Source organism: Rana temporaria, chromosome 12 (assembly GCF_905171775.1).
Source record: "Rana temporaria chromosome 12, aRanTem1.1, whole genome shotgun sequence".
In the NCBI taxonomy this organism is placed as follows: Eukaryota; Metazoa; Chordata; class Amphibia; order Anura; family Ranidae; genus Rana; species Rana temporaria.
The window spans coordinates 18,987,429-19,015,091 of record NC_053500.1 but is presented as its reverse complement, the minus strand read 5'-3'; the positions used below and the strand labels follow the sequence as shown (position 1 = coordinate 19,015,091).

The window sequence follows — 27,663 nt, the reverse complement described above, 5'->3', positions numbered from 1 at the left end:
ACATCTTGACATGGCTGTACGCATGTTCCTGCCAGGGAGACATTTCTCGATCTCTGCAGCCGAGCATCGGGACAATGTCTCCCTGGCTGTGATTAGCGCGGCGCCGCGCACACTTCCTGGCGGGCTCTGCACGTGTACGATGCGAACACGCTGGAGCTCATCGTTGGTGCCAAGGTTCACCATCACTGGGATATGGCAATCCTGTGGATGGATTGTGTAATTTTTTCCTGAACAGTGCATATATATATAAAAAACACACACAAGTGAAAACTGTTTCTTTGCATTTTTATTAAAACATTTGTGTTTTCCTGTCATTATTCCCAACCAGGACTGTTCACTAAAAAAAAAGAACAAACGGAATGTATTTGAAGCGTTTCTTTGATGGTGGAGACAGCCGAGATGACTTCACAAATCTTCCCAGAGGTAAAGAAAAGTCCAGAGATTGCGGGAAATACGGCATCTCAGCACAGCGGTGTGTAAGCAGCCTATGAATGGAAATATCTGGAAAATAAATAAATACCTTTAGTAGTAAAAAACAAACACAATTAACCACTTAAGGACCGGACCAATATGCACCTAAATGACCCAAGGGGTTTTTACAATTCGGCACTGCGTTGCTTTAACAGACAATTGCGCAGTCGTGCGACGTGGCTCCCAAACAAAATTGGCGTCCTTTTTTCCCCACAAATAGAGCTTTCTTTTGGTGGTATTTGATCACCTCTGCGGTTTTTATTTTTTGCGCTATAAACAAAAATAGAGCGACAATTTTGAAAAAAATTCAATATTTTTTACTTTTTGCTGTAATAAATATCCCCCAAAAACATATCTAAACATTTTTTTTCCCTCAGTTTAGGCCGATACGTACTCGTTTACCTATTTTTGGTAAAAAAAAAAAATTGCAATAAGCGTTTATCGATTGGTTTGCGCAAAATTTATAGCGTTTACAAAATAGGGGATAGTTTTATTGCATTTTTATAAATTTTTTTTTTTTTTTTACTACTAATGGCGGCGATCAGCGATTTTTTACGTGACTGCGACATTATGGCGGACACTTCGGACAAGTTTGACACATTTTTGGGACCATTGTCATTTTCACAGCAAAAAATGCATTTAAATTGCATTGTTTATTGTGAAAATTACAGTTGCAGTTTGGGAGTTAACCACAGGGGGCGCTGTAAGAGTTAGGGTTCACCTAGTGTGTGTTTACAACTGTAGGGGGGTGTGGCTGTAGGACTGACGTCATCGATCGAGTCCCCTATAAAAGGGATCACTCGATCGATGCGCCGCCACAGTGAAGCACGGGGAAGCTGTGTTTACATACGGCTCTCCCCGTTCTTCAGCTCCGGGGAGCGATCGCGAGGGGGCGGCTATAAACGAATAACCGCGCCGTCGTCCTGGATCGCTCCCCAAGGGAACCCGACCGCCGCAAGTACCGGGGGGGGGGGTCCCAATCGGACCCCCGACCCGCGGAAAGGCAGGGACGTACAGGTACGCCAATGTGCCTGTATGTGCCATTCTGCCGACGTATATCTACATGCGGCGGTCTGGAAGCCGTTAAAGGATAAGTTCACCTTTGTACAAAAAAAATTATAAATGCCCACCTTATTGCAGGTAAACAAAATTGTGCATTTTTTTTTTTTGTATTAGGCTGGGTTTCCACATATGCAAATTGAATGTGGGTTTGCCTGCATGCATTTCCCATGACAGGCGAGTGTGACTGACTCTCAATGGAGCCCGTTCACACAGATCTGGGGGGCTGCGGTCCGCATTCAAAAAGGATCCTGTGCGTCTTTGGGGAAAAATTCCTTCCTGATCCCCCAGGGAGGTAATCGGATTTTTCCCCGGATCAACTTTACCTATAAATGTTAGTACTAATTTATATTATGTACATCTAGGAAAGTATCCAGGCCTTTCTTAAAGCAATCTACTGAGCTGGCCAGAACCACCTCTGGAGGGAGTCTGTTCCACATTTTCACAGGCTAGATTCACACTGCTGCGAATGCAATTTCAGGGAATGCCAGTCTAGAAAGCTGAATTTGCATCGCACACGGGTCAAACTCGCACAGGACCCTTTTTTCCCCGCAGCTTAGATTCGCACCGCACTGATGTAAGCTGCACTAATGGAAAACAATGTTATTTTAATGATTTGAGAAATCACAACGGCTCAAATTCGCAATAGAATTCGCAGCAGTGTGAACCGGGCCTCACACAGGGATCAAACTCGCACAGGACCCTTTTTCCCCCACAGCTTATATTCGGCCTGTTAGTGGGTCCTGAGGACAGGAGTTGAGAACCACTGGTCTAGAGCAGGGGTCATCAACCCTGTCCTCAGGACCCACTAACAGGCCAGGTTTTATGTATTACCTTGGGGAGATGCAGACTAGAATGCTGCAATCACTGAGGAGCAAATGATATCAGCTGTGATGTATTTCAGTTATCTTGCAAACCTGGCCTGTTAGTGGGCCCTGCAGGACAAGGTTGATGACCACTGCTCTAGAGGGTGCTGCCTGCCACCTTTGTTGCACAAGTGATCTATTAGGAGGGGGCCTCAGTCTATCTACTTCTTTCTTTTGTAATAAATGAAAAATTCAACAGAAAGTAGTTGGCGGCAACCATTAACCTACCTCTTTCTGTAAGCAGAGCTGAAAATCTCAGCTCATGATCCTATAGAGCAGGGGTGTCAAACTGGTGGCCCTCCAGCTGTTGCAAAACTACAAGTCCCATGAGGCATTGCAAGGCTAACAGTTACAAGCATGACTCCCACAGGCAGAGGCATGATGGGACTTGTAGTTTCAAAACATCTGGAGGGCCGCCAGTTTGACACCCCTGCTATAGAGATAATAGACCCCAGTATAAAATTTGCAGTTGATGCCAACAGCTTGTATCCTCCGTGGTTTTCATGTCCCTTACCAACACTGGCAAGATATGCCCCTCATATTAATAATGCTTGGAAGAAACAAGAGGAGCTGCAAACATCTCCAGGCTGGCGGTCTGTGAAGTTCCCCAACCAGTGGCCTGTGTAATCCATCCACATTTATTAGTGAAACATTTGTTTGGAATGGACTGACCACTTTCAGATCCTGGCCCTGACCACTGGGAAAGGCCGCTGTCTGAGCTACCATTTAGAATAGGTCTACAAAGGCCGGTGGAATGGGGAGGAGGGAGCGGCCATAAAGACAGGTTCTTCCACTAGATTTGGGGGGTTCCAGAGGAAAAGTGAAGGTGGGTCTCTTCTAAATGTGTTGTTTTGACTGTTGCAGAGAACCTGAGAAGCAACTCTGAGGAAAAAGGTTAATGTGTTGAAGACATTGTGCCATCAGAACCTCATGCACCTCCTGGCTGTGTGTTCCCTCTCAGACTGGCACATCCATGTAAGTGCACCCGAAATCATTAGTATTCTTAAAGGGGCTGTAAAGGTTTGTTTTTTATTTTCTAAATCTGTTCCTTTAAGCTAGTGCATTGTTGGTTCACTTACCTTTTCCGTCCATTTCCCTTCTAAATGTTTTTTTTTTTCTTTGTTTGAATTTCTCACTTCCTGTTCCTCCTCAGTAAGCTTTCCACCATCATCCGAGCCGCGGAAAGTCATCTAGAACAGTGGTCATCAACCTTGTCCTGCAGGGCCCACTAACAGGCCAGATTTTATGTATTACCTTGGGGAGATGCAGACTAGAATACTGCAATCACTGAGGAGCAAATGATATCACCTGTGATGTATTTCAGTTATCTTGCAAACCTGGCCTGTTAGTGGGCCCTGCAGGACAAGGTTGATGACCACTGCTCTAGAACACCTTACTGAGGAGGAACAGGAAGTGAGAAATTCAGACAAAGAAAAAAAACATTTAGAAGGGAAATTGAAGGAAAAGGTAAGTGAACCAACAATGCACTAACTCAAAGCCCTCATCTTCATAAATGCAGGAAGAGGTGTTCTCTAGTCCACAAAACACTTACAATGGTATATTTAAAGGATAGGTTCACCTAAAAAATTTTTGCAGGTTAAAAAAAAAAAAGTGGTTATTTTTTTTCTAAGGCGCCTACAGAGCATTGCACTTGCGATCCGCAGATCGGGGGTTCAATGTCCAACTTCTGCAGACCATACCTGGTAGGAGCACACAGCAACCTGAGAGCAACGGACTATGGAGATGCTCACCAGCACCCTTGCAGCTCATTGAAAACTACAAGCCGTCATCCACAATAGATTATGGTACTTGTAGGCATTCATTTACAGGAAATGTAGGACATGGTCGTGTGGGCGGAGTCCCACACAGCCGCAGTGTTTTCAAATAGTGGCAACGGATCTTAAAGAGTCACTAAAGGAATTTTTTTTTTTAGCTAAATAGCTTCCTTTACCTTACTGCAGTCCTGGTTTCATGTCCTCATTGTTCGTTTTTGCTTTCATGTTGCTGTAAATCCTCTCTGTTCTGGACACTTGCTGGTTGCCTGTTTCCTGATAACCACAGTGCTGGGAGATTTCTCACGGTGGTCACCAATTTGATTATTGTGTGTAAAACGAAACTGGATTGGTGCTGAGGAGTTTTAGACAAAGTATCACTGCTCTCTATTGGCTGACTGCCCTCTAGTGGCTCTCTGTACATCAGAGAACCAGAAAACAACAGCAAAAACGAAACTACACTGCAGGCACATTATATGATTGTTTTTTTATCAATTTTTAATCATTTTTAAAAGGAATCAGTTAACTATTATGTCTCTATGCCCTGTAAACAGTCATTTCAGCTAAAAAAAGTTTTTCCTTTAGTGACCCTTTAAGCCTGCTGTCACATGACTGCGGGTGTCAGGGGATGAACATCTCATCAGTGTCCACAATCCTCCGATTCTGCAGACAGAGGAAGACCCTATATTTCCCATCAGTCTGCGGATTGGATCAGGTGAACACGGACAGATGAATGAATGAATGAATGAAAAACTTATATAGCGCGGCACATGCGAACTGAATCGCTTCTGGGCGCTAGTTGTTCGTGTCTCATGACATCAAAAGAGCAGAGTTTTGATCTGTCTTCTGAAAGTCAGGTGGTTTTCCTCCAACCGAATGCTGGTTGGTAAAGCGTTCCATAGTCTAGGACCCTGAAAAGCAAACCTTCTTTCTCCTTTGGACTTGTATTTGGTTTTTGGCACCTTGACCAGATTTTGGTCGGTGGATCGCAGAACGCGATTAGAATTGTGCAGTTCTATCTTGTCGCAAAGATATTGCGGAGCCTTCCCATGGATGCACTTATGTGTCAGGCAGAGTGCTTTGAATGCAATTCTGTCTTTTACTGGCAGCCAGTGAAGGGTTCTCAGCGAAGGCGAGATTGATTCCCATGTTTTTTCCCAGTCACAAGTCTGGCGGCCGTATTCTGAATGACTTGCAGACGGGAGATTTGGTACTTTGGGAGTCCGAGGTAAAGGGCATTTGCATAGTCCAGTCTGGAATTCACGATTGTTCCCACCACGACTGCTACGTCTTCTGCTACGATGGTCTGTGTTCATCCGATCCCCCCATAGGGAAGAGCGGAGATCTGACAGGGCAGTCCCTGCACAGTGTGCGGGGACCGCCCTGTCAATTGCCGGCTCAGCGGGGATCAGTGGAGCGATCCGCGCTGAGAAAGCAGAGGTTCACGGGGCGGATCATTACTGAGCTGTCCTGTGTGAAAGAGCCCTAAGGATAAGTTTGAAAATTTTCTGCCAAACGAACGATAAATTGAAAGGTTAATGTGTTTTCCATCCGAACTGTCTGCACTAGGTATATGTAAAAAAATATAAATAAAATAGATTTATCATTCATTACATGATGACTATTGTTTGCGCTCATGGCCGAATGTTCGTTTTTCGAAAATGGGTTTGGCTGATTTTTCGTATAGGGCAGTGATGGTGAACCTCGGCATCCCAGATGTTTTGAAACTACATTTCCCATGATGCTCGACTACACTGCATCATGGGAAACGTAGTTCCAAAACCTCTGGGGCGCCAAGGTTCTCCATCACTGGTCTAGTGTATGGCCAGCATAAGTGACAAAATTGTGTTACCATCTTCAAAGTGTCATCACCTATAGGGTCATAGAACAAAGTACTAAAACGGTAACAATGTATTTGTAAAGGAAAACTCTCATGCTAAAAAGGTTTGTTTTTTAAATCTGTATTAAATAAAAAAAAAAAAACTTTATTCACATCAGCATTATCACAAAGGCATTATTATTCACAGGAACACGAATGAGATTCACAAACAAGGTGCTTTTTTTTTTGTATTCCTTTACTGTAAAACATGTACAATATATGCACAGTACAAATCAAAAACAAAAAATAGCAAATTTTCATTGGCATTAAAATGGATCATCAGTAATATATAGCATAGCAGCGGCCATTTTGTGACCGAACCAATGACATCATTCGCTCCCATAGGCTGGATATTGGTTCAGCTCAATACTCTCTTGGCCGCGGCTATCTATATCGAACAGAACGTTTTAGATATATAAAATTAGATGCAATCTGGCAAAGACACACAAAACCTGAATATCAAAATAGAATTGTATTTTCTTAGCTTACACAGAAATACTTTACATTGTCTACATGAATATTAAAATAACAGCTTCAAATTCTACAGTAAAATGCATCTCCAAAATAAAACAGCTGGTCTGTCCTGCATACAAATGATGTCATTGGATGATGCAAGCTCACCCGTCACCAAAGCACAATGGAGGAAACCATTTGGCGTTGTGAAGCGTCATTCAGAAGTAACCCATCGATCTGCCAAGAACGAATGACATCATTGGTTCTCTAGAAATGAAGTGGCGGATCAGAACTCCACAATGGCTGTGAGGTGACAGAAGGGTGGCACAGATCATTATTGGAAGATCACAGGCGGCAGGCCTCAAAGAAGAGCGCCCTGCATTGTTCATTAGATCTAGGTGCACCGCGTCTGGTTTTCAGTTTATAAAGAGGAATCTGGTTCTGATTTCAGTACAAATGACAGAAACGTATCACAGTGACTGCAGCCGATCCCATTTCTCTCCTCAAGATCAGAGAACAATGCAGCAACAAAGAAGCCAGACAGACAAGGAATGGGGAGTCTTGCTGGATGGAAACACTGCAAGAAATTATTCAAGGAGAAGTTCACCTTTTGAAAAAATAAATAAATAAATGCAAATTTTTGCAGGTAAAAATACTTAAAAAAAAAAAAAGGAGCATTGCACCCACGAACAGCGGATCATAGGTGCAAACTCAGGCTCCTGCAGACTCTTGGAATATCTGTTGGTCTGTACCTTGTATGGGCAGGCAGTTTCCTGAGAGCAGAAAGCACCCTTGTAGTTCAATAAAAGAAGTCCAGCCGGAGCTTTTTAGGCTGGGCTTCTCCTCTGGGTCACAGGAGTGCAATTCATTTTGCACTCCTGTGACCCGTTTTCATCAGTCGGGGCAGCACGTCATCACAACTTCCAAGTCGGGATCCGCCAGCTGCCCTGATTGATGGCAGTCTCAGCAAGCCACTGAGACAGTCTCTCCCCGCCCCTCCACCGCTCAACGCTCCAATGAGTGTGGAGAAGCAAAGAGGAAAGACGCTGACTGACTGATAGTCAGCGGCTTTCCTCTCGGGGATCTGGGAGAACCGAGCCATTGGCAGTGTCTGGTGGCTTGGTTTTCAGTGCAGACGAGGGACAGCTGCAGCATCAGTCAGACGCTCCATCCAAGGTAAGTAGGAATATAAAATAAAAATAAATACCATACTTCTCTTTTAAGGAATACTATGAGCCATCAGCCACAATGGCACTTGTAGGCATTCATTCAAAGTGAATAAATGACAAGGCCATGGGGGGCGGAGCCCAGCACGGCCACACGGTTTTCAAAACTGTGATAGCGAGTGTGGGAAGAAAGATCCCCCGCCCACTGTCGCAGGGATCGGAGGGAGAGGCTGCAGATGCTGGAACAATGTTCCACCCTAAAAACAGGCGAAACATGCAAGATATTCCAAAGGTGAATTTCTCCTTTCAGAAGAACTTGAGGAAGATGATCTGCCTAACACTGCAAGCAGAATAATCTTTCAAAGAGCAATTCCACTGTGCAGATTAAAAGGGGGTTCTAGGCATCAATAACACCTACTGGCTGTACCATCCCCGCTACAAGAATGACAGGGTCACTACCTTAGGCCAAATATTACATTAGGGGTAGAAATTGTATGCTGCCATTTCAAGATGAGGAGCCTCAGTCTAACTCACCCCCTTATTACAAGTTAATCCCACATAAAAGAAACCTCTAACAAAGCAGTAACTTTACAACAATACCACTGTATAACAAAAAAACAATATGGAAAACCTTCCACACTTAACAAAATCTAACATTTTATTCTCCAATTACAAAACATTTACTTTCCAAACAGGACAGTGAGTATATGTTTGCATGTAAAACATGCAGTTCACTCTTTCTGCCACAAGATGGCAGTATTCACAGGCTCGTTGTGCAAAGTTACTTCTGTCTTACGAAGCTTCGGAGGACGACTTGAAACTGAAGGGAAACCAGTCAGGAGAATCAGAGTGCTGCCGCTGGTAAGTATTTTAGAAGATTCACACTCCTAAGACAATGAGGTACTATTCCTCCCATTGATGCCAACGATGAGGTACTATTCCCCCTACTGAAACCAACGATGGGGCACTATTCCTCCCATTGATGCCAACGATGAGGTACTATTCCCCCTACTGAGACCAACGATGGGGCACTATTCCTCCCACTGGCGCCCATGAGGTACTATTCCCCTTCCCCTCCCACCGACACAAATGATGGCACTATTCCTCCCCCAACACTAGAGATGGGGAGCCAATTTGCCCACTGACACCAATAATGTAATTTTTTTACTCCCACGGATTGAACCGTTTTCTCACGCCCATGCCAGGGCATCTTCTGCCTACACTGACCACAGTCCGGCCCCCCTAAAGTTTGGAGGACAGTAAACTGGCCCTTTATTTTAAGAGTTTGGAGACCCCTGATCTAAAGACTTGACCAGCTTGTAGTAGCGACTTTACTACAGTTAGCATGACAGGTTCCCTTCAAAATGACAGAATCTGCTCATCACAGTGATGCAAATCACAGTATTTATCGGCGTATACCGCGCACTTTTTTGCCCTGAAAATCAGGGCAAAATTGTGGGTGCGCGATATATGCCGATACCCGCGCTGTGTTTGAACCACTGTGCCGGCATATACCAAGCGCAGTACACTCGGGTATAGTCCGGCAGGCTCGGCTCCTCTCGCGGTCACGTCCTATGCGTCCTTTACGCGAAAGGAGCCGAGCCTGCCCGACTATACCCGAGTGTACTGCGCTCGGTATATGCCAGCGCAGTGGTTCAAACACAGCGCGGGGAGGACACCACGATGGCCGCAGAAGGACGCCGGACCGGACGAGGCCGCCGATGGACAAGACACCGACGAGGGGCATCCAAACTAAGTATTTTTTTTTTTTCCAGGAATTTTCCTTCAAGTTCGGGGGTGCGCGCTATACGCCGGGGCGCGTTATAGCCAGATAAATCCGGTAAGTGCTTCAAGAGCACAATAAAGGATGAAGGAAGTAATCAAGTCACCCCGTGCCTCCATGTTCTCTATCCGGAGGTCGTTGGATGGAGATTTCAGGAACTTTCCACGCCCATGATTTTATGTGCTCTCTCCTAAACTTTAATCCTGAAGGTGATTTGTGTATCGGGGGGGGGGGGCACACAGACACATGGGTAATGCACCCCATTATACTCACCTCACCCAGACCTTTGGCTTGGACAAAAGCACAAGCTGTATTTATATTTGGCCTGTGATATGCACCGTTGGCAGATCCACCCTGCGTTGGCAAGAAGCTGTCTGACTTTACACCTCACACAGCACAACCTGAAGGAACTTTATACATCAGGACCGGCTAGTGAGGCCGTGATAGGACATTCACACTACACCTCCTCACAAGCAGCACAACAAATGTGCCTCAGTTATAATTCTCTAACATAGAGATCATCTTTAAAACTTTTTTTTTCTTTAGACGCGCAACAAAAACACCAGATTGCTCTCATGGACAGTCACAGTGGTGAATGACACAATCGGAAAATCTTAAAACGCCTGCGGCCTACCACAAACGGCACCGGCGTTGTAACGGTAGACGCTGCAGTTTGGTTATTAGCGGCAGTACTGAGCAGAATGGAGCCACATACCGAGTATTCGGGACACACACCGGATTGCAAACCACTGACTTCTTCTTACTGGCTAATAAATAAAGAGAGAAGCTGGAAGATATGTGTGCCGATTGCTTACACCCGGACAGCCTACAAATAAATAAATGTAAGCTCCTAATCTGCCATTGCCACTGGGAAAACGGCACAGGAAGCTCTACAGACTGGTCAATGACCACCCATCAAGGACGTCTCAGACTATTGCGCTTAGATTAGGTAGTAAAGCAAGTGTGCGAGTGAAAGCTGCCATTGTGTGTCTGCAGATGGCAAGTCGCCACTTTAAAATTAAAGAAAAAAATTAAAATATTAAGAGTTAAAAAACAAAACTCCAGCCATAACATTGGTTTTTTTTTTCACTTTCACCTCATTTCACATCCCTGTGACAGCAGAAAAAGAAATTAGGAAAGCGGTTGTCACCAGGACAGAGGACAAGGTAATAATAACTTATAATAATTTATTGTTGAACTGGATGGACTTGTGTCTTTTTTCAACCCGGCCATAGTGCTAACCACCCTCCCTTCTGCTGTTGCAGACTGGGTCCTCATTGGACAAAATTTCCTATCACTTCCTGTCCAGACAGGAAGTGCTGGTTAATCTCTTTGGGGAGGGGGGGGGGTCACAGAATGCATAACAAACCTTCCCCTCCCCTCCCCTCCATCACCTCACTCTAAAACTTGGGGGGGGGGCAACAACTTTTGGCTAGAGTTGGGCATTAGGCAAAACCACTGCCTGAAGAGCACAAGAGGACGTCAGTCAGTCCCGTCAATGGGAGCGAGTGACAGCACCGAGAATACAAACATCTGGCCTAATGGTCCCTATTTTAGATCCCAGTACAGGCCATGAGCAGGAGGTCCTCTCCAGATGTGACAAAACCAGTCACACATGCAGCAGAATGCTGTAAATCCACTCCAATCGTCACAGTTCAGTTACAATGATTGTACTGCGATCAGCAACGCTTACACCCATTACTGACTGGAGCACAGAAGTGGTGACTGTGCACAAGAGTGCAACGCTTCTCCTCCTTTAACACTGAAGCAGTTTTCAGGCGTTTTAGCGATATAAAAAGCGCCTGAAAACTGCCTCCCATGCCACCCAAATGTTTCGGAGGTGCACTTGTGGGACGTTAGAAAAAGTCCTGCAAACAGCATCTTTGAGGCGGTTTGGGAGTGCTGTGTATACCGCTCCCAAAACAACCCTGCCCATTGCAATAAATAGGCATCGCTTCCGAAGCGCCTGAAAAGCACAGGCGATTCAACCCCTTCTTGGGGCGCTAGCGGCTGAAAGAAGGGGGTTAGCAGTCGGGTGTAAATAGACATGCAGCCCTGTCATCCACCTGCTTAACGGGGATCAGCAGACAGATTCCCCAATGAGAAGACAGATTCCTGGTGAAGGAGTCCACCCCATGTGGCCTGAAGAAACTGGAACATTCAAAAGGGTTTACAGACATCCACTAGCAGAGCTGTGAATTCTGATCATGCAATATAGCAAAGCACTTCAGTGATGTCACTCGCCCCCTGTGATGTCACTCGCCCCCCCGTGATGTCACTCGCCCCCCCGTGATGTCACTCGCCCCCCCGTGATGTCACTCGCCCCCCCGTGATGTCACTCGCCCCCCCGTGATGTCACTCGCCCCCCCGTGAACACACACATCGCTCTATGGACTTGAGGACACAATGGCTGCTTGTGCTCTATAAGGGCAATAGTTGTGCCTGAAATATCTTAGTAACAAAAAACACACAATAAATAAAATAATCCCGATACCAGACCAGGCTCAGTTTAGGCACGTTTCTTTAAATAACTATGCATATTACTATAAAGTGTATTATATTTTGGAATGAGGCTACCTGGAAGTCATACACATATGTGCACTTTATAAAGAACTAAAAATCTCAAAAAGTACAAAGAAAACAAAGAACGAAATCCACATATCACACAGCAAGATTACAAAAAGAAACCTTGCGCTCCATGCTAGGTCTATGACAGGGATGTCCAACTCCGGTCCCTGAGGGTGAGGCTCTGCAGATATTCCTAGAACAAGCATATAGTAAGTTATGGTACAGAGTCACACATTTTTAGGAAAGTCCTGTACTTATTGTGACCCCTCAAGGCCTGGATTTGGACACCTCTGACCTACAACTAACTAGGATTTCTACATTGTTTACTTGGCTGCCTGACCATGAGAGCAGACAGTCCACAGATTAGGACTTTTCACTTACTGTACTGAAAGGGCAAGCCCACCCAATATTCAGTCAGGTGGATACAGGTTGGTTCAATCATTTCACAAGTGGACAGATTTTCTCACAGTTTTAGGATAAAAGGAATTCCCCATTACATGTGCAAGAAAAATCCTACAATTGGATTGTCTTCTAGAAAGGGAAGCCAAGACGCCCAGGCCAGTTAACATTTTCTTGGCCTTATGTTTTTCAGGGGATCCAAGGCACCGAAAAAACAAAACGTAGAGAAGGATTTCCCAAAAACGATGGCAAGATCTACTCAGAGATCATTCTGGAGGGCAAGACGGCATAAACATTCTAAAAAAGGTCTGTCCATCCCAAACCGGAATTTCAGAGCAGCCATTCCCCATGCTGAGAGGCGAGTCAAGCGGGAGCCTACTAAAGGTGGACCCCTACTACCAAGAGCATGAATGGGTGAGCAAATTTTAAAAAGGGGGGTGGAGTGGACCATCAGGAGACATAGCGGGCCAGATAAATTGTTTTTCTGACAGTTATGTCACCCAGATGCTTGGACCGACCGCTGGATCAGCCTCAGTGGGCTGCTGAGAGCCTGAGCCAGACACTCCCTCCCCCTCCACAGCCCAACAATCCAGTGAGCACCGGAGGGGCAGAGAGACGGCGACTAACAGTCACCATCCTTCTGAAGACAGAGAGCTGAGTGGTGCTTGACAGTTGCAGTATTGGAACAATGCTGCATCCACCTAGGGGAGTACAATTCTTTTTTTCCATAAAAAATCCTCCCCATTCTCTTTTAAATACGGCCTAATATTATTGGGGGCACCGTGAGCACAAATATAGGTGGAGCAGTGCTTGGTACATGTACAAATCCAATTTTTGTATAGACTTTAGAAGAATTTTTTTTTTTCTAAATAATAATTATATATAAAATAATTTTTTTTCTATATATTAGAGATTAGGGGCCAGATTCACAAAAGAGATACGCCGTCGTATCTCTGTGATCCGCCCGTCCTAACTATGCGGCTGATTCATAGAATCAGGTTACGCATAGATAGCCCTAAGATCCGACAGGTGTAATTGACTTACACCGTCGGATCTTAGGATGCAATTCTAGGCCGGCCGCTAGGTGGCGATTCCATTGCGGTCGGCGTAGAATATGCAAATGACTAGTTACGGCAATTCACGAACGTACGCTTTACCAGTCGCTCTAAATTTACGTAGTTTCCGTCAAGATACGCCGCGTAAAACAAAGGCTGCCCTCTAGGTGGCCTAGCCAATGTTAAGTATGGCCGTCGTTCCCGCTCCGAAATGTAAAAATTCACGTCGTTTGCGTAAGTCGTCCGTGAATGGCGCTGGACGCCATTTACGTTAACGTCGAAACCAATGACGTCCTTGCGACGTCATTTAGCGCAATGCACATCGGGTAATTTGACGGACAAAGCATGCGCAGTACGTTCGGCGCAGGAACGTGCCTAATTTAAATGGTGCCCACCCCATTTGAATTAGGCGGGCTTGCGCCGAGTGGATTTACGCTACACCGCCGCAAGTTTACAGGTAAGAGCATTGTGAATCAGGCACTTAGGCTGTAAACCTGCGGCGGTGTAACGTAAATGGGATACGTTACGCCGCCGCCGCAGCGTAACGTATTTGTACCTGAATCTGGCTATATATATATATATATATATATATATATATATATATATATATATATATATACACACACACACACACACACATTTTTTTTTTGCCAGGTAAATATGAAATATGGCATTTATATTCACAGCTTCCAGCCAAAACATGGCACTCTAGTTCCTTGTCCATGGGGTTATCATACGATCTACATTGATGATAATCACCTAGGTTTATCAATGGAATGAGTCAGGAGGGACACCCTTCCCTGTTCATATAGGACTGTATGAAGTTTCATCTCCTATCTACTCAGCCTAAAACCTATTCCAGTGCACTGGAACGTTCCCCATTTAATATTGGGTTCTGTTCTAAAATATGCATACTAGTAAATTATGAAACTGCTCATAGAAAAAAAATGGGTCATGCAGATTTGCCCTTCCAGACTACACATTTGACATCTTCCCATAGGGAAATCCTTTACCATCAGGAAAAAAAATAATCGGCATTAAAAAGAGAGCCTCGGGGAAGAACACGCTTTGACAATGTGCAATTTACGCAAATATCAGAAAAATATGATAATAAAATAGGAACTATTTCAGTACTCCACAACTCCCAACTACAGTTGTGCTGGCTGCCTTGTAATAAATATAAAAAGGTAAAAACCATTTCCAACTCCACTCCTCCGCTGGTGATCAGACACTGGACTCGTCACGGTCCTCCTTACATAGCGAACGAGAGCGGTGCGTTCCCAGCCCAGCACAAAGCTGCCGGATTGGATATAGTCTCTGCAGGGTACCCTCTACTGCTGCTTGGTCAGACGACGAAAGTGAGGTAATACCAGGGCCTCCGGGAGGTACAGCGCCAGCTCCATGGCCACCAGTACTGTCAGCTCAAATGCTACCACGTCCCGTCTGTTGGCTCGGAAGCGCTCTTCAAGCTTCTGTAATGAAACACAGGAATAAAAAAGGAGCATTTACAGTGCATAGGTGAAAAAAATATCCAGAAAATTACTTAAAAACAAAATGTATTTTACAACTCATGTAAAGAAACCAACAAACATCACAATGTAATAGGAATACATGTAAGCAGATCATGCGAGTGCCATATTGGTCTCCCAGTGTCAAGGATTACATGTAAAAGTTACTTGGCAGGACTGTCAGCCAGTTACAAGTTGGATTACACACACAATGGAGCATTATGACCGGGGGAGAGATCTGGAGGTGAAATCAGTAAGACCTCTTTCACACAGGGGCATTTTTGAGGCGCTTTGGCGTTAAAAAAAGCGCCTAAAAGAAGCCTGATCTTCAACCCCAATGTGAAAGTCGAGTGCTTTCAGAGCCCTTTCACACTGCCAGCGCCCAAGAAAACGCTGGTAAAGCTCCGCTAAGACCCCTTTCACACTGGGGCGTTTCAGGCACTTTGGCGTTTAAAAAAGGTGCCTCAATGGGAAGGGGGCTTTAAAAGCCGTGTATTCAACGCTCCTAAAGCGCTGCAAAGAAGCTGCTTGTAGGACTTTTTTTGATGCCCTGCCAGCGCAGCGCCTCAGTGTGAAAGCACTCGGATTGTCACATTGGGATTGCAGATGAGGCTTTTTTAAGGCACTTTTTTTTAACGCTAAAGCACCTGAAAAACACCCCAGTGTGAAAGGGGTCAAAAGGAGCCTCTAATGGTGAATGTCTCTGCTGTGTGGTCATCACAGAATACAGTCAGTATTTTATCAACATGAACTCCAGACAGACATTAATGCAGCTCTGTATTAACCAAACCTTAAACGTGTTTTTTTTTTTTTTAATGGCAAGCAGTCTAAATACCTTGGGGCAGATCCACAGAGATCTGCACCCGCGCAGCGTATCAGAGATACGCTACGCCGCCGTACCTTACCTGGCTTTAAATCGAATCCTGGAAGAATTCGCGCCATAAGTTACGGCGGCGTAGTGCATCTCTGGCGGCGGAATTCAAATCGGCGATTAGGGGGGCGTGATTCATTTAAATGAAGCGTGTCCCCTCGCCGAATGAACTGCGCATGCGCCGTCCCTAAATTTCCCGCCGTGCATTGCGCTAAATGACGTTGCAAGGACGTCATTTTTTTTAACTTAGATGTGAATTACGTCCATCCTGATTCACAGACGACTTACGCAAAAAAAAAAAAAGTTCAAAATAAACGCGGGAACGACGGCCATACTTAACATGGCAGATCTAACTATACGCGATGAAATACCAGCTTTAACTATCCGGCGGAAAAAGCCGACTAGAGACGTCGTAAAAAAATGCGCCAGCTGCTCGTATGTTCGTGGATCGTCGGAAATAGCTAATTTGCATACCCGACGCGGAAAACGACGTGAACGCCACCCAGCGGACGCCGAAGAATTGCATCTTAGATCCAAAGGCGTACACCTGTCGGATCTTACCCAGATGCCGTCGTATCTTGGTTTGAGGATTCAAACTAAAGATACGACGCGGATAATTTGAAAGTACGCCAGCGTATCAGTAGATACGCCGGCGTACTCGCTCTGTGGATCTGCCCCCTTACAACAGAGCTCAGATTGGGAGAGGAGAAACAGCACAAGGAGCCACTCAGCTGTTCTGCAGTACTAGTGTGCCAACAAGAAACAGACTGAAGGAGAAAGCAGAGTAACAGAGACATTAGCTTATCAGTCCGCAGCTTCTGCTTTCACACGTCGGGGGAAGGACAAGACCTGTAAGAACTTGTTCACATCATGTCCGCTGAGCTGCACTATTCTGCACGCCACCACACTCGTTTGGTGTGAATGGGGCACATAGAAAACCATAGTTTTCTATGCATCCTGTTCATACCATATAGGTGTGGTGGTGTGAAGAAAAATGCAGCTTAACAGACATGGGGGTGAACAAGCCCAACTCTGGAAATTTGAAAATTCTCCCTTGCAGTGAGGCCGTATCCACAATGCAAGGGGGTAACTGCTTCTGTATACTAGGAGAGAATAAAATCATTCTCTACGCTCCGCCGGCAGACAAAACTCCCCCATGCTCTGGTAGTGGACTGTCCCTCTGTCATCAGGACCCTGCATTGGTCTTGACGTCAGGATCTTGGACCTCTGGAGCATGGATGAGAAGTCCCCGCCAGGACCAGTCTAGCAGCATGGAGGATCCAGCAAATCCTTCTGTCTCTTTTAGACCTAAACAATCAGGTAACCCTACATGGGCAGGTAAAACAGATCCCGTATTGTATGTGTGCATTTATCGGTTTTCTTGGGAGTTTAGCTTTAAATTATAAATGGACACAAGTGTAAAAGAACGTATTGCGTCCTCATGAAGGCGAGATCGCCCCAGACTTACATCTAACAGGTGTTTCAGCTCTGGCTTCTTGAAGTCACTGCTGATTTTGGCGGCCAGGAGGACGCAGGCCCCAGCACACAGCTTGCGGTTCTGCTTGTTCACCTTTCCCTGTAGGACCAGCTTCTCAAAGTAGACATAAGACATGGCGACTGTCACCGGCTCCATGCTAGACTCCTGTGCCACATTCCTCATTTCACGCTTTAAGCTGAAAGCACAAAAACATCAAGTGAGACATCTAGAATAGTGGAACTGACTGTGCAATATTATAAAACGGTGCCCAAAAACATCTTAAATCTTGCCAACCACGTGAAGAGGCAGGATAGTGGACCCACACAGACACGTCTATGGCAGCCAAGGTTTCTGCGCTGAGAGCGTTCTCACCGCATGCGCCAAGCATAGTGGCTGTGCGGTTACACACAGCTCCTGGTCTCTGATGGAATAGGCTCCCAATTGTGTGACAGCCAATCACATGATTGGGAACTCTGCTCCACCTCCTGACAAGAGCCAGTTAAAGAGCAACAAAGGGGTTAAAGATAACCTGTCACAAGGCCAGACAGCCAAAATGCTAGGGTAGTTGTGTGTAGTCTGTAAGGGAACAGCAGGTACAGAGCATCCGGAAAGTATTCACAACTCTTCATTATTACCACATTTTATGTTACAGCCTTATGCCAAAATGGATTCAATTCATTATTTTCCTCAAAAGTCTACAAACAATACCCCATAATGACAACGTGAAGTTTGTTTGAAATCTTTGCAAATTTATAAAAAAAATAAATCCCATGTACATAATGTAAGTATTCACAGCCTTTGCTCAATACTTTGGTGAAGCCCCTTTGTCACCAATTACATCCTCAAGTCTTTCTGAGTATGATGCTACAAGTTTGGCACACCTATTTTTCTCCCATTCTTGTTTGCAGGACCTCCTAAGCTCCATCAGGTTGGATGGGGAGGGTCGGTGCTCAGCCATTATCAGATCTCTCCAGAGATGTTCATTTGGCTTCAAGTCTGGGCTCTGTCTGGGCCACTCAAGGACATTCACAGCGTTGTCCTATAGCCACTCCTTTGTTATCTTGGCTGTGTCCTTAGGGTCGTTGTCCTGTTGGAAGACTAACCTTCACCCCAGTCTGAGGTCCAGAGCGTTCTGGAGCAGATTTTCATCAAGGATGTCTCTGTAAATTGCTGCATTCATCTTTCCCTCGATCCTGACCAGTCTCTGAGTTCCTGCCGCTGAAAAACATCCCCACAGCATGATGCTGCCACCACCATGCTTCACTGTAGGGATGGTATTGGTCAGGTGATGAGCGGTGCCTGGTTTCCTCCAGACATGTTGTTTGCCATTCAGGCCAAAGAGTTCAATCTTTGCTTCATCAGACCAGAGAATTTTGTTTCTCATGGTCTGAGAGTCCTTCAGGTGCCTTTTAGCAAACTCCAGGTGGGCCGTCATGGGCCTTTTACTGAGGAGTGGCTTCTGTCTGGCCACTCCCCCATACAGGCCTGATTGGTGGAGTGCTGCAGAGATATTTGTTCTTCTGGAAGGTTCTTCTCTATCCACAATGAAACACTGGAGTTCTGTCAGGCCCCGTACACACGTCCGAGGAACTCGACGGGCAAAACACATCGTTTTGTCCGTCGAGTTCCTTGTGAAGCCGCCGAGGACCTCGGCGAGCCGAAATTTCCCATTGAACAACGAGGAAATAGAGAACATGTTCTCTATTTCCTCGCCGAGGTCCTCGTCGGCTTCCTCGGCCGAAAGTGTACACACGGCCGGGTTTCTCGGCAGAATTCAGCTCCGACCGAGTTTCTGGCTGAATTCTGCCGAGAAACTCGGTCGTGTGTACGGGGCCTCAGAGTGACCATCAGGTTCTTGGTCACCTCCCTGACTAAGGCCCTTCTCCCCCGATCGCTCGGTTTGACCGGGCGATCCGCTCTAGGAAGAGTCCTGGTGGTTACAAACTTCTTCCATTTATGAATGATGGAGGGCACTGTGCTCATTGAGACCTTCAATGCTGAAGACATTTTTTTGTACCCTTCCCCAGATCTGTGTCTCCATACAATCCTGCCTCCGAGGTCTACAGACAATTCCTTGGACTTCATGGCTTGGTTTGTGCTCTGACATGCACTGATAACTGTGGGACCTTATATATAGACAGGTGTGTGACTTTCCATATGATGTCCAATCCACAGGTGGACTCCAATCAAGTTGTAGAAACATCTCAAGGGTGATCAGTGGAAACGGGAGGCACCTGAGCTCAGTTTTGAGTCTCATGATAAAGGCTGTAAATACATTTGTATAAATTTGCGACGCAATCTTCTTTCACGTTGACATTATGGGGAATTGTTTGTAGAATTTTGAGGAAAATAACAAAATTTATGTATTTTGGAATAAGGCTGTAACAACACAATGTGGAAAAAGTGAAGCGCTGTGAATACTTTCCAGATGCACTGCAATTTTGCTTTGTAATTAAAGGGTTAAAACTGAACTAAAAACTCTCACAATCAACAGTAACCATTTGTAATCCTTATGCTGCTAGTATTAGTGAATAGATAGGCAGGTATATCAGATTTACTTGTTTTAACGATTAACTTTTTTTTTCCCCCACACATTTCTTCAGCTGCTTCCTGATTTCTAGCCTAGCCCAAAACATTTCTGTACATCCCAGGCGTCTTTATGGCATTGTTTTCCCTTTCATCTGGGAGTAGAAACTTTCCCAGGTAAGCACACCCTCCCGCCTGCATGCCTGAGCTAAGGGCAGATAGATTCCTAGAAGTCAATGCTACATGAATCATCTGCCCTTACTCAAGATGGCTACGGCTCAAAATGCTAGGGGGTGTTATTTAACCATTTAAGGACCGCCTCCTGCACATATACGTCAGCAGAAAAGCACAGCTGGGCACAAGCATGTACAGGTACTTCCTGTACTAGTACCCAGCCGTGGGTCGCGGGCGCGTCGAAGCTGCGGGACTCGCGGACCCGATCGCTGCTGGAGTCCTGCGATCGGTCCCCGGAGCTTAAGAACGGGGAGAGCTGTGTGATTGCTTATTGCGATTTTTTTTACCAAAAATAGGTAGAAGAATATGTATCGGCCTAAACTGAGGGGAAAAAATATGTTTTTATATATTTTTGGGGGACATTTATTAAAGCAAAAAATATAGAATTTTTTTCAAAATTGTCGCTCTATTTTTGTTTATAGCGCAAAAAATAAAAACCGCAGAGGTGATTAAATACCACCAAAAGAAAGCTCTATTTGTGGGAAAAAAAGGACGCCAATTTTGTTTGGGAGCCACGTCGCACGACTGCGCAATTGTCAGCTAAAGCGACGCAGTGCCGAATCGCAAAAAGGGGCCTGGTCTTTTACCTGCATTTTGGTCCGGGTCTTAAGTGGTTAAAGTGATTTCTCAACAAAATAAAAGTATGGAGACATGGATGAATTGGGGGGGGGGGGGGGGGGGGTGTTTTGGGTTTGTGGTGATCAGATACAGTTTAGTTCCACTTTAGAAATGAGACGTCTTCCTCCAGCACAGCCCTGTTCTCCTCACCTCCTGATCTTGCTCAGAGTAAGCTTCACATTGGGGAACTTCTCCTTGAACATCTCATTCATGTCTTTCTTCAAATCAGAGGGCTTCACATATTCTATGACCGTTGTCTGGAATAGGAAAGAAGAAGAAGTGTGGATGACGTTCAATACAAGGATATCGGAGTCGTCATAATCTTGGGGAATTATTGAGCCAATTATTAAAGCAAAAGAATAAATTACCATATAAGAAGCAAAGATGAGAACCCGCTTGTGTTTTCCGCAGGGCCACTGAGGATCATCCAACAGGTCAGGATTATATTCAAAGCTGTCTGCTTCTGAACCTAAATGAACAAACATTTATCATACGAGGCATGTCAGCAATATTCCGAGGCCACCCTCTCTGGGCTCTCCCACCATCCTGATTGCCGGCACATAGACAAAAGCTTTGTATTCACAACAACAATCCAGCAAAGACAAGTCTGCACACATTCTACACTTATTTTTGCCGTTTACATTCTAAGCAAGAGACATTTTATAGATAAACAGACATAGTATGTAGACACATCTCCTCCCAGACATCACTTCCCGATAACAGATTCCCATATGTTGGGTGTCCCACACAAAATGACTACAAGACTCAACAATTCCAGACCTACAATTCCCTGTCCTGATGTGACTGGCACCCCCACTCCGTGTACTTAAAGCGGAGTTCGTCCAAAAGTGGAACTCCCGCTCATCTTATTCCTCCCCCCTCCGATGCCACAATTGGCACCTTTCGGGGGGACAGTATACCTCTTTGACAGGTATCCTTTCCCACTTCCAGGAGTCCCTGCCACGGAGCTGTGACGTCGCCGCGGGGCTCCCTCCTCCCACGGCCGCCGGGCCAACATTAGAGGAGCGGGGCCTCGCTCATGCACAGTAGGGTTCCCGGCCAGCAGCTGCAGTCTTTTTTTTTGGGCGCAACACCGCTTTAACCTCTACACGCAGAGAGAATGTAAATATGTGGCCTCTCAGAGACGGGCTTTGGCACCGAGCAGCCAAATATTTGTGTGCAATAGAGCTGTGCCCGGGAGTGTGTGCCCTGCATTCTCCTGGCACAATTACCGGCAGCTTACAGAAAGCTCCCGTTTGCTGCTCGTGATCAGGAGCTTTCTGATCATGTGACCGACAATGACAGTGATCACATGACCTGCCCCCACCCCTGCTATTCAAAACCCCTTAAAGGGCCAGCAAGTGCCAGCTCTAAGGGGTAAATATGTTACCAATGAGCCTACATTCACTATATCTGGTCCCCCACAGTACACACAACATGGAAATGCAATCATTATAGTAAATATAAACTGCTAAATACCCCCTCTCATCAGAAGTTAAAGCAGTCTTGTGACTTCTGTCAGTGTCTGGTTAAAGCTTGTAGGAGGAGTTTTCATTCTCCTCTATGCAGCTGCAAGACCCCTGACTCACTGTCTGGACAGTGCTGATTGGCCCTGTGCTGATCACATGCACCCCTCTTAAGAAAATAAAAAAAAACTTTCTAGCAATACACACCAAACTGAGCCTGTGCAGAATGCCTCCAAGGCTCTGTACTATCAGGAGGTTGATTGGGGACTGTGGAAGAAAGGGAGGATCAGAGAAAACAGGATCAGTCTTTTTTCACAATACAGAGGATTAACCCCTTAGGTTCCACAGTGAGTATAACAAGCATGCTTTACTGGATATACAGAACAAATTTTACTGTTGTGGGTTTAGTAACACCTTAAAGCCATTTTCTGTTTGCTTTGTATGGGAAAGATAAAACTAGTCGTGTTTTTTGTCATTGGAGTTCCACTGGGGAGATTTCACCCAACTTCCTGTCCTTTAGATGCAACCAGTAGAGGGCATCCCTCCTCTTAGTTGTCACAGAACAATTGCCCCCACCTCGTCTGTTCCTGTTCTGATGGCAACTGTAAAATTCTGTATTTCCCATCATATTCTAAGGCAGGCCATAGATTAAGCCATTTTCTTTCCCTCCGCCATAGATAGAGGAAGAGAAAATTACTTAATTCCCTCATCAATCCAGAAGTTGATGGAGGAATCCCTCCAGAAGTCTATTGTGGACCCTTCCCTGCTGGCAGAACAGTGGTGTGTGTTGCCGGCAATAGCTGGTGGCACAAATCGTTCAGGAAAAAACAGAGACGATCGTTGTACCCAATGTGATCAATAGATTGACCTGTGCACAACCAGGGTGCCCATACATGGGTCAAAGTTTATCTGGTCCCTGCTGAACTGGCCAAATTTCAATCCATGTATGGCCGGCTTAATTGGCGATGGTCACCAGGACAAATAGAAATGGTGAGTCTTCCAATAAGCCCCAAGATAGCAAAACCAACTGGACATGGTTGCCAACCCATCTACAAATACAACATTTTGGCTTTAGATATACTTTAACCACTTAACTACCGCCCACCGTCAATTGACGGCGGCACGATAGCTCCATTGTTCTGACAGGACATCATATGACGTCCTTGTCTTTTAGAGCCACTAGGGGGCGTGCGCGCGCTCCCGCAGCGTTACTGGGAACACAATGCGCGTGCCCGATGGCCGACGGGCACCCGCGATTGCCCAGTAACTGAGTTAGGACCATGGATCTGTGTGTGTAAACACAGAGATCCACGTCCTGTCACGGAGAGGAGACCGATGCTGTGTCCCTTGTACATAGGGAGACAGATCGGTCACCTCCTCCAGTCAGTCCCCTCCCCCCACAGTAAGAATCCCTCCGAGGGTACACATTTAACCCCTTCCTCGCCCCCTAGTGTTAACCCCCTTCCCTGCCAGTCACATTTATACAGTAATCAGTGCATATTTATAGCACTAATCGCTGTATAAATGTGAATGGTCCCAAAAATGTGTCCGATGTGTCCGCCATAATGTCGCAGTCCCAAAAAAAGATTGCCGCCATTACTAGTAAAAAAAAAAATTATAATAATTATGTCCCCAATTTTGTAGGCACTATAACTTTTGCGCAAACCAGTCACTATACGCTTATTGCAAATTTTTTTTTTTTTCACCAAAAATATGTAGTATACGTATCGGCCTAAACTGAGAAAAAAAAAAAATTGGGATATTTATTGTAGCAAAAAGTAAAAAGATAGTGTTTTTTTTTCAAAATTGTCGCTCTTTTTTTGTTTATAGCACAAAAAATAAAAACCGCAGGAGGTGATCAAATACCACCAAAAGAAAGCTCTACTTGTGAAAAAAAAAAAAAAAAAAAAAAGGGATGTCAATTTTGTTTGGGAGCCACGTCGCACTTGTCTGTTAAAGCGACGCAGTGCCGGAAGCTGAAATTTCGCCTGGGCAGGGAGGGGGTATATGTGCCCAGTAAGCAAGGGGTTAAACAATATTATGGGATGCTGGGACAGACTGCCATCAGCACCAATATAAAGGATTACAGAAAAGGTGGTCTTCATAAAAAGGGGGAACAGCCATCAGATATAGGACTCTAGATCACTCCCTCTGGCCATCAGCCAGCCTTGCGCCATAACATTACTAACATTTACATGGCTATGGAATATAATGGTAAATAACTGAGCAGAGGCAAAGTAAGGGCTGCAGTCTGGACAATCGGTACCTAAATCGGCTCCTGAGGATACGGGTATGAAGCGGTTGTTGGAGACGTTTCGTTTGGAAGCCTCTTGGAGTCCCGGCTTGCCCTGACTCTCATCTTTTTGGCTAACAAGGGCATTTGTTGGGTATAAGTACTTTGCATACGACACAACCTGGAAAAACAAGAGAGACAAGCATAGTACACTGCTACAACCATAAAAACTCATGTTGACATCTTCCCATTATAAGATACAGCCGACACTCCGGTAACTGGATTCATACTCCAAACTCATTATAGGAGTTATAAAGTCTCAATGGTTTTCACCTTTATGCATTAAAGTGCTGCGGCTGCCCCAAGAGCTCCCCCTTTTTCTTACCTGAACTTGATCGTTCCAGCAACAAGCATGAGCCGCTGTCTCCATCCTCATTGGATAGATTGATAGCTGCGGTCAATCAAATCCAGTGGCAAGGGAGGGGCGGGGCCGAGTCCTGCTGTCTGTGTCAATGGACGCAGCAGCGGGACTCGTGAGGGTGCCCCCAGGAAGTGCGAGTCTCCGTGAGGGCACCCAATGAAGAGGAGGAGCCAGGAGCACAGACGGGACACCCTTGCACAGAGCAGGTAAGTATAACATGTTTGTGATTTTTTTTTTTTTAAACAAAACCTTTACAAATCACTTTACCTCTCCTTATAGACACACTGCTCTGTTTACATTCTGCCTGTCTGGGACTACAGAGGAGCAGTGAGAACAAAGGATCATCTTCCCATATCGGTTTGATTCAATGACATATCATGTGACACCATAGGTGTGCGCAGCCTATTGCATTAGGGTGTGCACCCCAAAGTCAAAACACACATGAATGTCACCTGCTGTCACAGGAAGGGGGCTCTGGTGGTGGGAGACAGTTGATTGGGAGCATGTTACAATACACCCCAAATACAGGTGTAAAGTGTTCCTAAAGTTGAACCTAGACTTTAATATAATGGGGGCATTTACACTGGCACCCCCAACCACCCACCTGGTGCTGCTCCTGAATAATGCACATGGAGTGATTAGGGTGTGCCCAGGCACATCCGGCACACCCTGTGTGCACGCCTATGTGTGACACAATGAACTGGAGATCACACATTTCTACAATCTGGAGTTTAGCCAATGCCTAGTACACACAATGAGAATATTGAATAAATGATCGAAAATATGAATATAAACATATAGGCTACTAGAGTTACACAAATTCTCCTACAACAGAATACAACTTCCTGCGATCATGTCATGTAGTCTTTCATTTCGGAGTATGCTCAATCTAGATCGCTCGATTTTTTTTTTTACAAACGAATACTGTAATGATTAAAACCTGTCCCTTTGGTAATTTTTGCATGAACTGTTGTGATCGGCTCTTGAAAACTGGGTACCAAGGATCAGATTATCAGACGATCGCTACTAAATCTGTATTTTTCCATCAGATTTTCTCATGGTGTGTAGTAGGCCTTAGTCTCCGCCCCATTACATGAGGTTTTGGAAGGCAGCTGTGAGGAATCAGTGCACAACTCATTACTGTTGTGATCTTGTTTGCATTTGCAATTTATGGTGCTTGTAGCTTGATCGCTTGTGTCAGATTGGAATGCTTTACCAACTCCTTGTATAAAATGTGCAAAATGGTAAACCATGAGATCTCTGTACGAGTTGGACGAATGTGCAACAAGATCAAGGCTTAAAGCGGTTCTCCACCCTAAAGTGGAGTCCCGCTGATCGGAACCCTCCCCCCTCCGGTGTCACATTTGACACCTTTCAGGGGGGAGGGGGGTGCAGATACCTGTCTAAAGACAGGTATTTGCACCCACTTCCGGCCCGGCATTCACGGGCAAAAGACGGGCATTGCGTCACATCCCGTCGCCCTCCCGTTGTATGCTGGGAACACTCGGCTCCCAGCACACAGCGGGAGCCAATCGACGGGTGCGGCGCGACTTGCGCATGCGCCGTAGGGAACCGGGCAGTGAAGCCGCAGCGCTTCACTTCCTGGTTCCCTCAGCGTGGATGGCGGGGGGAGCAGCAGAGAGACGAGCGATCGCTCGTGCTCTGCTGCGATCAGCGCTGGACTCCAGGACAGGTAGGTGTCCTAATATTAAAAGTCAGCAGCTGCAGTATTTGTAGCTGCTGGCTTTTAATATTATTTTCCCATGGCACATCCGCTTTAAGCGTTGGTCCTCTTACAGGAAATGCTGACTTCAATGTCATTTTTGTTTGTTTCCAATGGATGGATCTTCAATGATGTGTGAATCTATGTCTTACTAGGCTCCTATAACGTGGAGTCTAGCTCTCCGGTGAGGGCACATCTTTTATTTCCACGGTGGAAGGTGCACTTTGGGTACTTCTGTCATCTATCACCCCAAGAGACCCGATTTCAACACGTTATGGACCAATCGTCATTATTTAGTTATTATATTGTTAACAAGTTATTAGCACGGCAATCCTTTGTTTTTTACATCTAAAGGAACGCCAGGTCTGAAGACATGCCGCTCTCTACACGGCTGGTGTTGTCAGCTTGTAGCAGTTTGTTATCTTCAGTGATTACGAGTGCACTGCAGCATAAAAAAAAAAAAATTCAGCTACTGGCAGGAAAGATATCCTTTAGGGCTAGTTTACACTTGCTTCAAAACACGGCTTCGGACAGGCTTTGGTAACGCTCTCTGAAAACCAGTAAGCTGGTTAGCTTAGTCCTGTTTACACCTGCTTTTGCTTGGTGCTTCAATTTTATTGGCTCCTGCTGCTTTCAATCAAATCCAGTGGCACGGGAGGGGCGGGCCAAGTCCTGCTGTCTGTGTCAATGGGCGCAGCAGCGGGACTCGTGAGCGCGCGCATGGGCGTCCCCAGGAAATGCGAGTCTCTGTGAAGGAGGAGAGGCCGAGGCTTCGGCAGGGCTTCAAGCGAGCTTTGCCAATAGACTTCTATGGAGGCTTTGAAGATGCTTTGAAAGCACCATGGAGTATAATTTTTGAAGCCGAAGCAAAAGCAGGTGTAAACAGGACTATAAGCCAACCATTTTATTTAGTGACAGGAGCTTTGACTATCATTAAGAGAGCTTAAACAAAGCCTTTGTTGAAGCCGAAGCAAGTATAAATGGGCCCTTACCGAGCCAATCAGTGACAAACAGAACATCTCCAGAAAATGAGGTGTCCGCCATATGTTTTCCTTTTCTCTAAGGTGCATGGGCTACAAGACTTCTAAAATCAGTTTGGCCATTGATTGCTCAGG

General features: G+C 45.5%; 1 protein-coding gene across 4 annotated transcripts in view; it reads right to left on the bottom strand.

The window, feature by feature from the left end:
• Window positions 1–268: 268 nt before the first annotated feature.
• CABLES2 (Cdk5 and Abl enzyme substrate 2) overlaps window positions 269–27,663 on the bottom strand; it is a 63,668-nt gene continuing 36,273 nt past the window's right edge. For 2 of the 4 annotated variants that reach the window (XM_040331022.1, XM_040331025.1), the window contains 7 exons: window positions 24,438–24,585; window positions 22,379–22,438; window positions 21,074–21,174; window positions 20,856–20,962; window positions 17,319–17,523; window positions 14,667–14,943; window positions 6,224–7,077 (listed from right to left, as the gene is read on the bottom strand). In XM_040331022.1, the coding sequence (XP_040186956.1) occupies window positions 14,803–14,943; window positions 17,319–17,523; window positions 20,856–20,962; window positions 21,074–21,174; window positions 22,379–22,438; window positions 24,438–24,585 (762 nt within the window). In that variant the 3' untranslated portion in view covers window positions 6,224–7,077; window positions 14,667–14,802. Of the gene's footprint in view, window positions 502–6,223; window positions 7,078–14,666; window positions 14,944–17,318; window positions 17,524–20,855; window positions 20,963–21,073; window positions 21,175–22,378; window positions 22,439–24,437; window positions 24,586–27,663 lie in introns of those variants that run through there. The other 2 variants (XM_040331023.1, XM_040331024.1) reach the window with 2 other exon arrangements.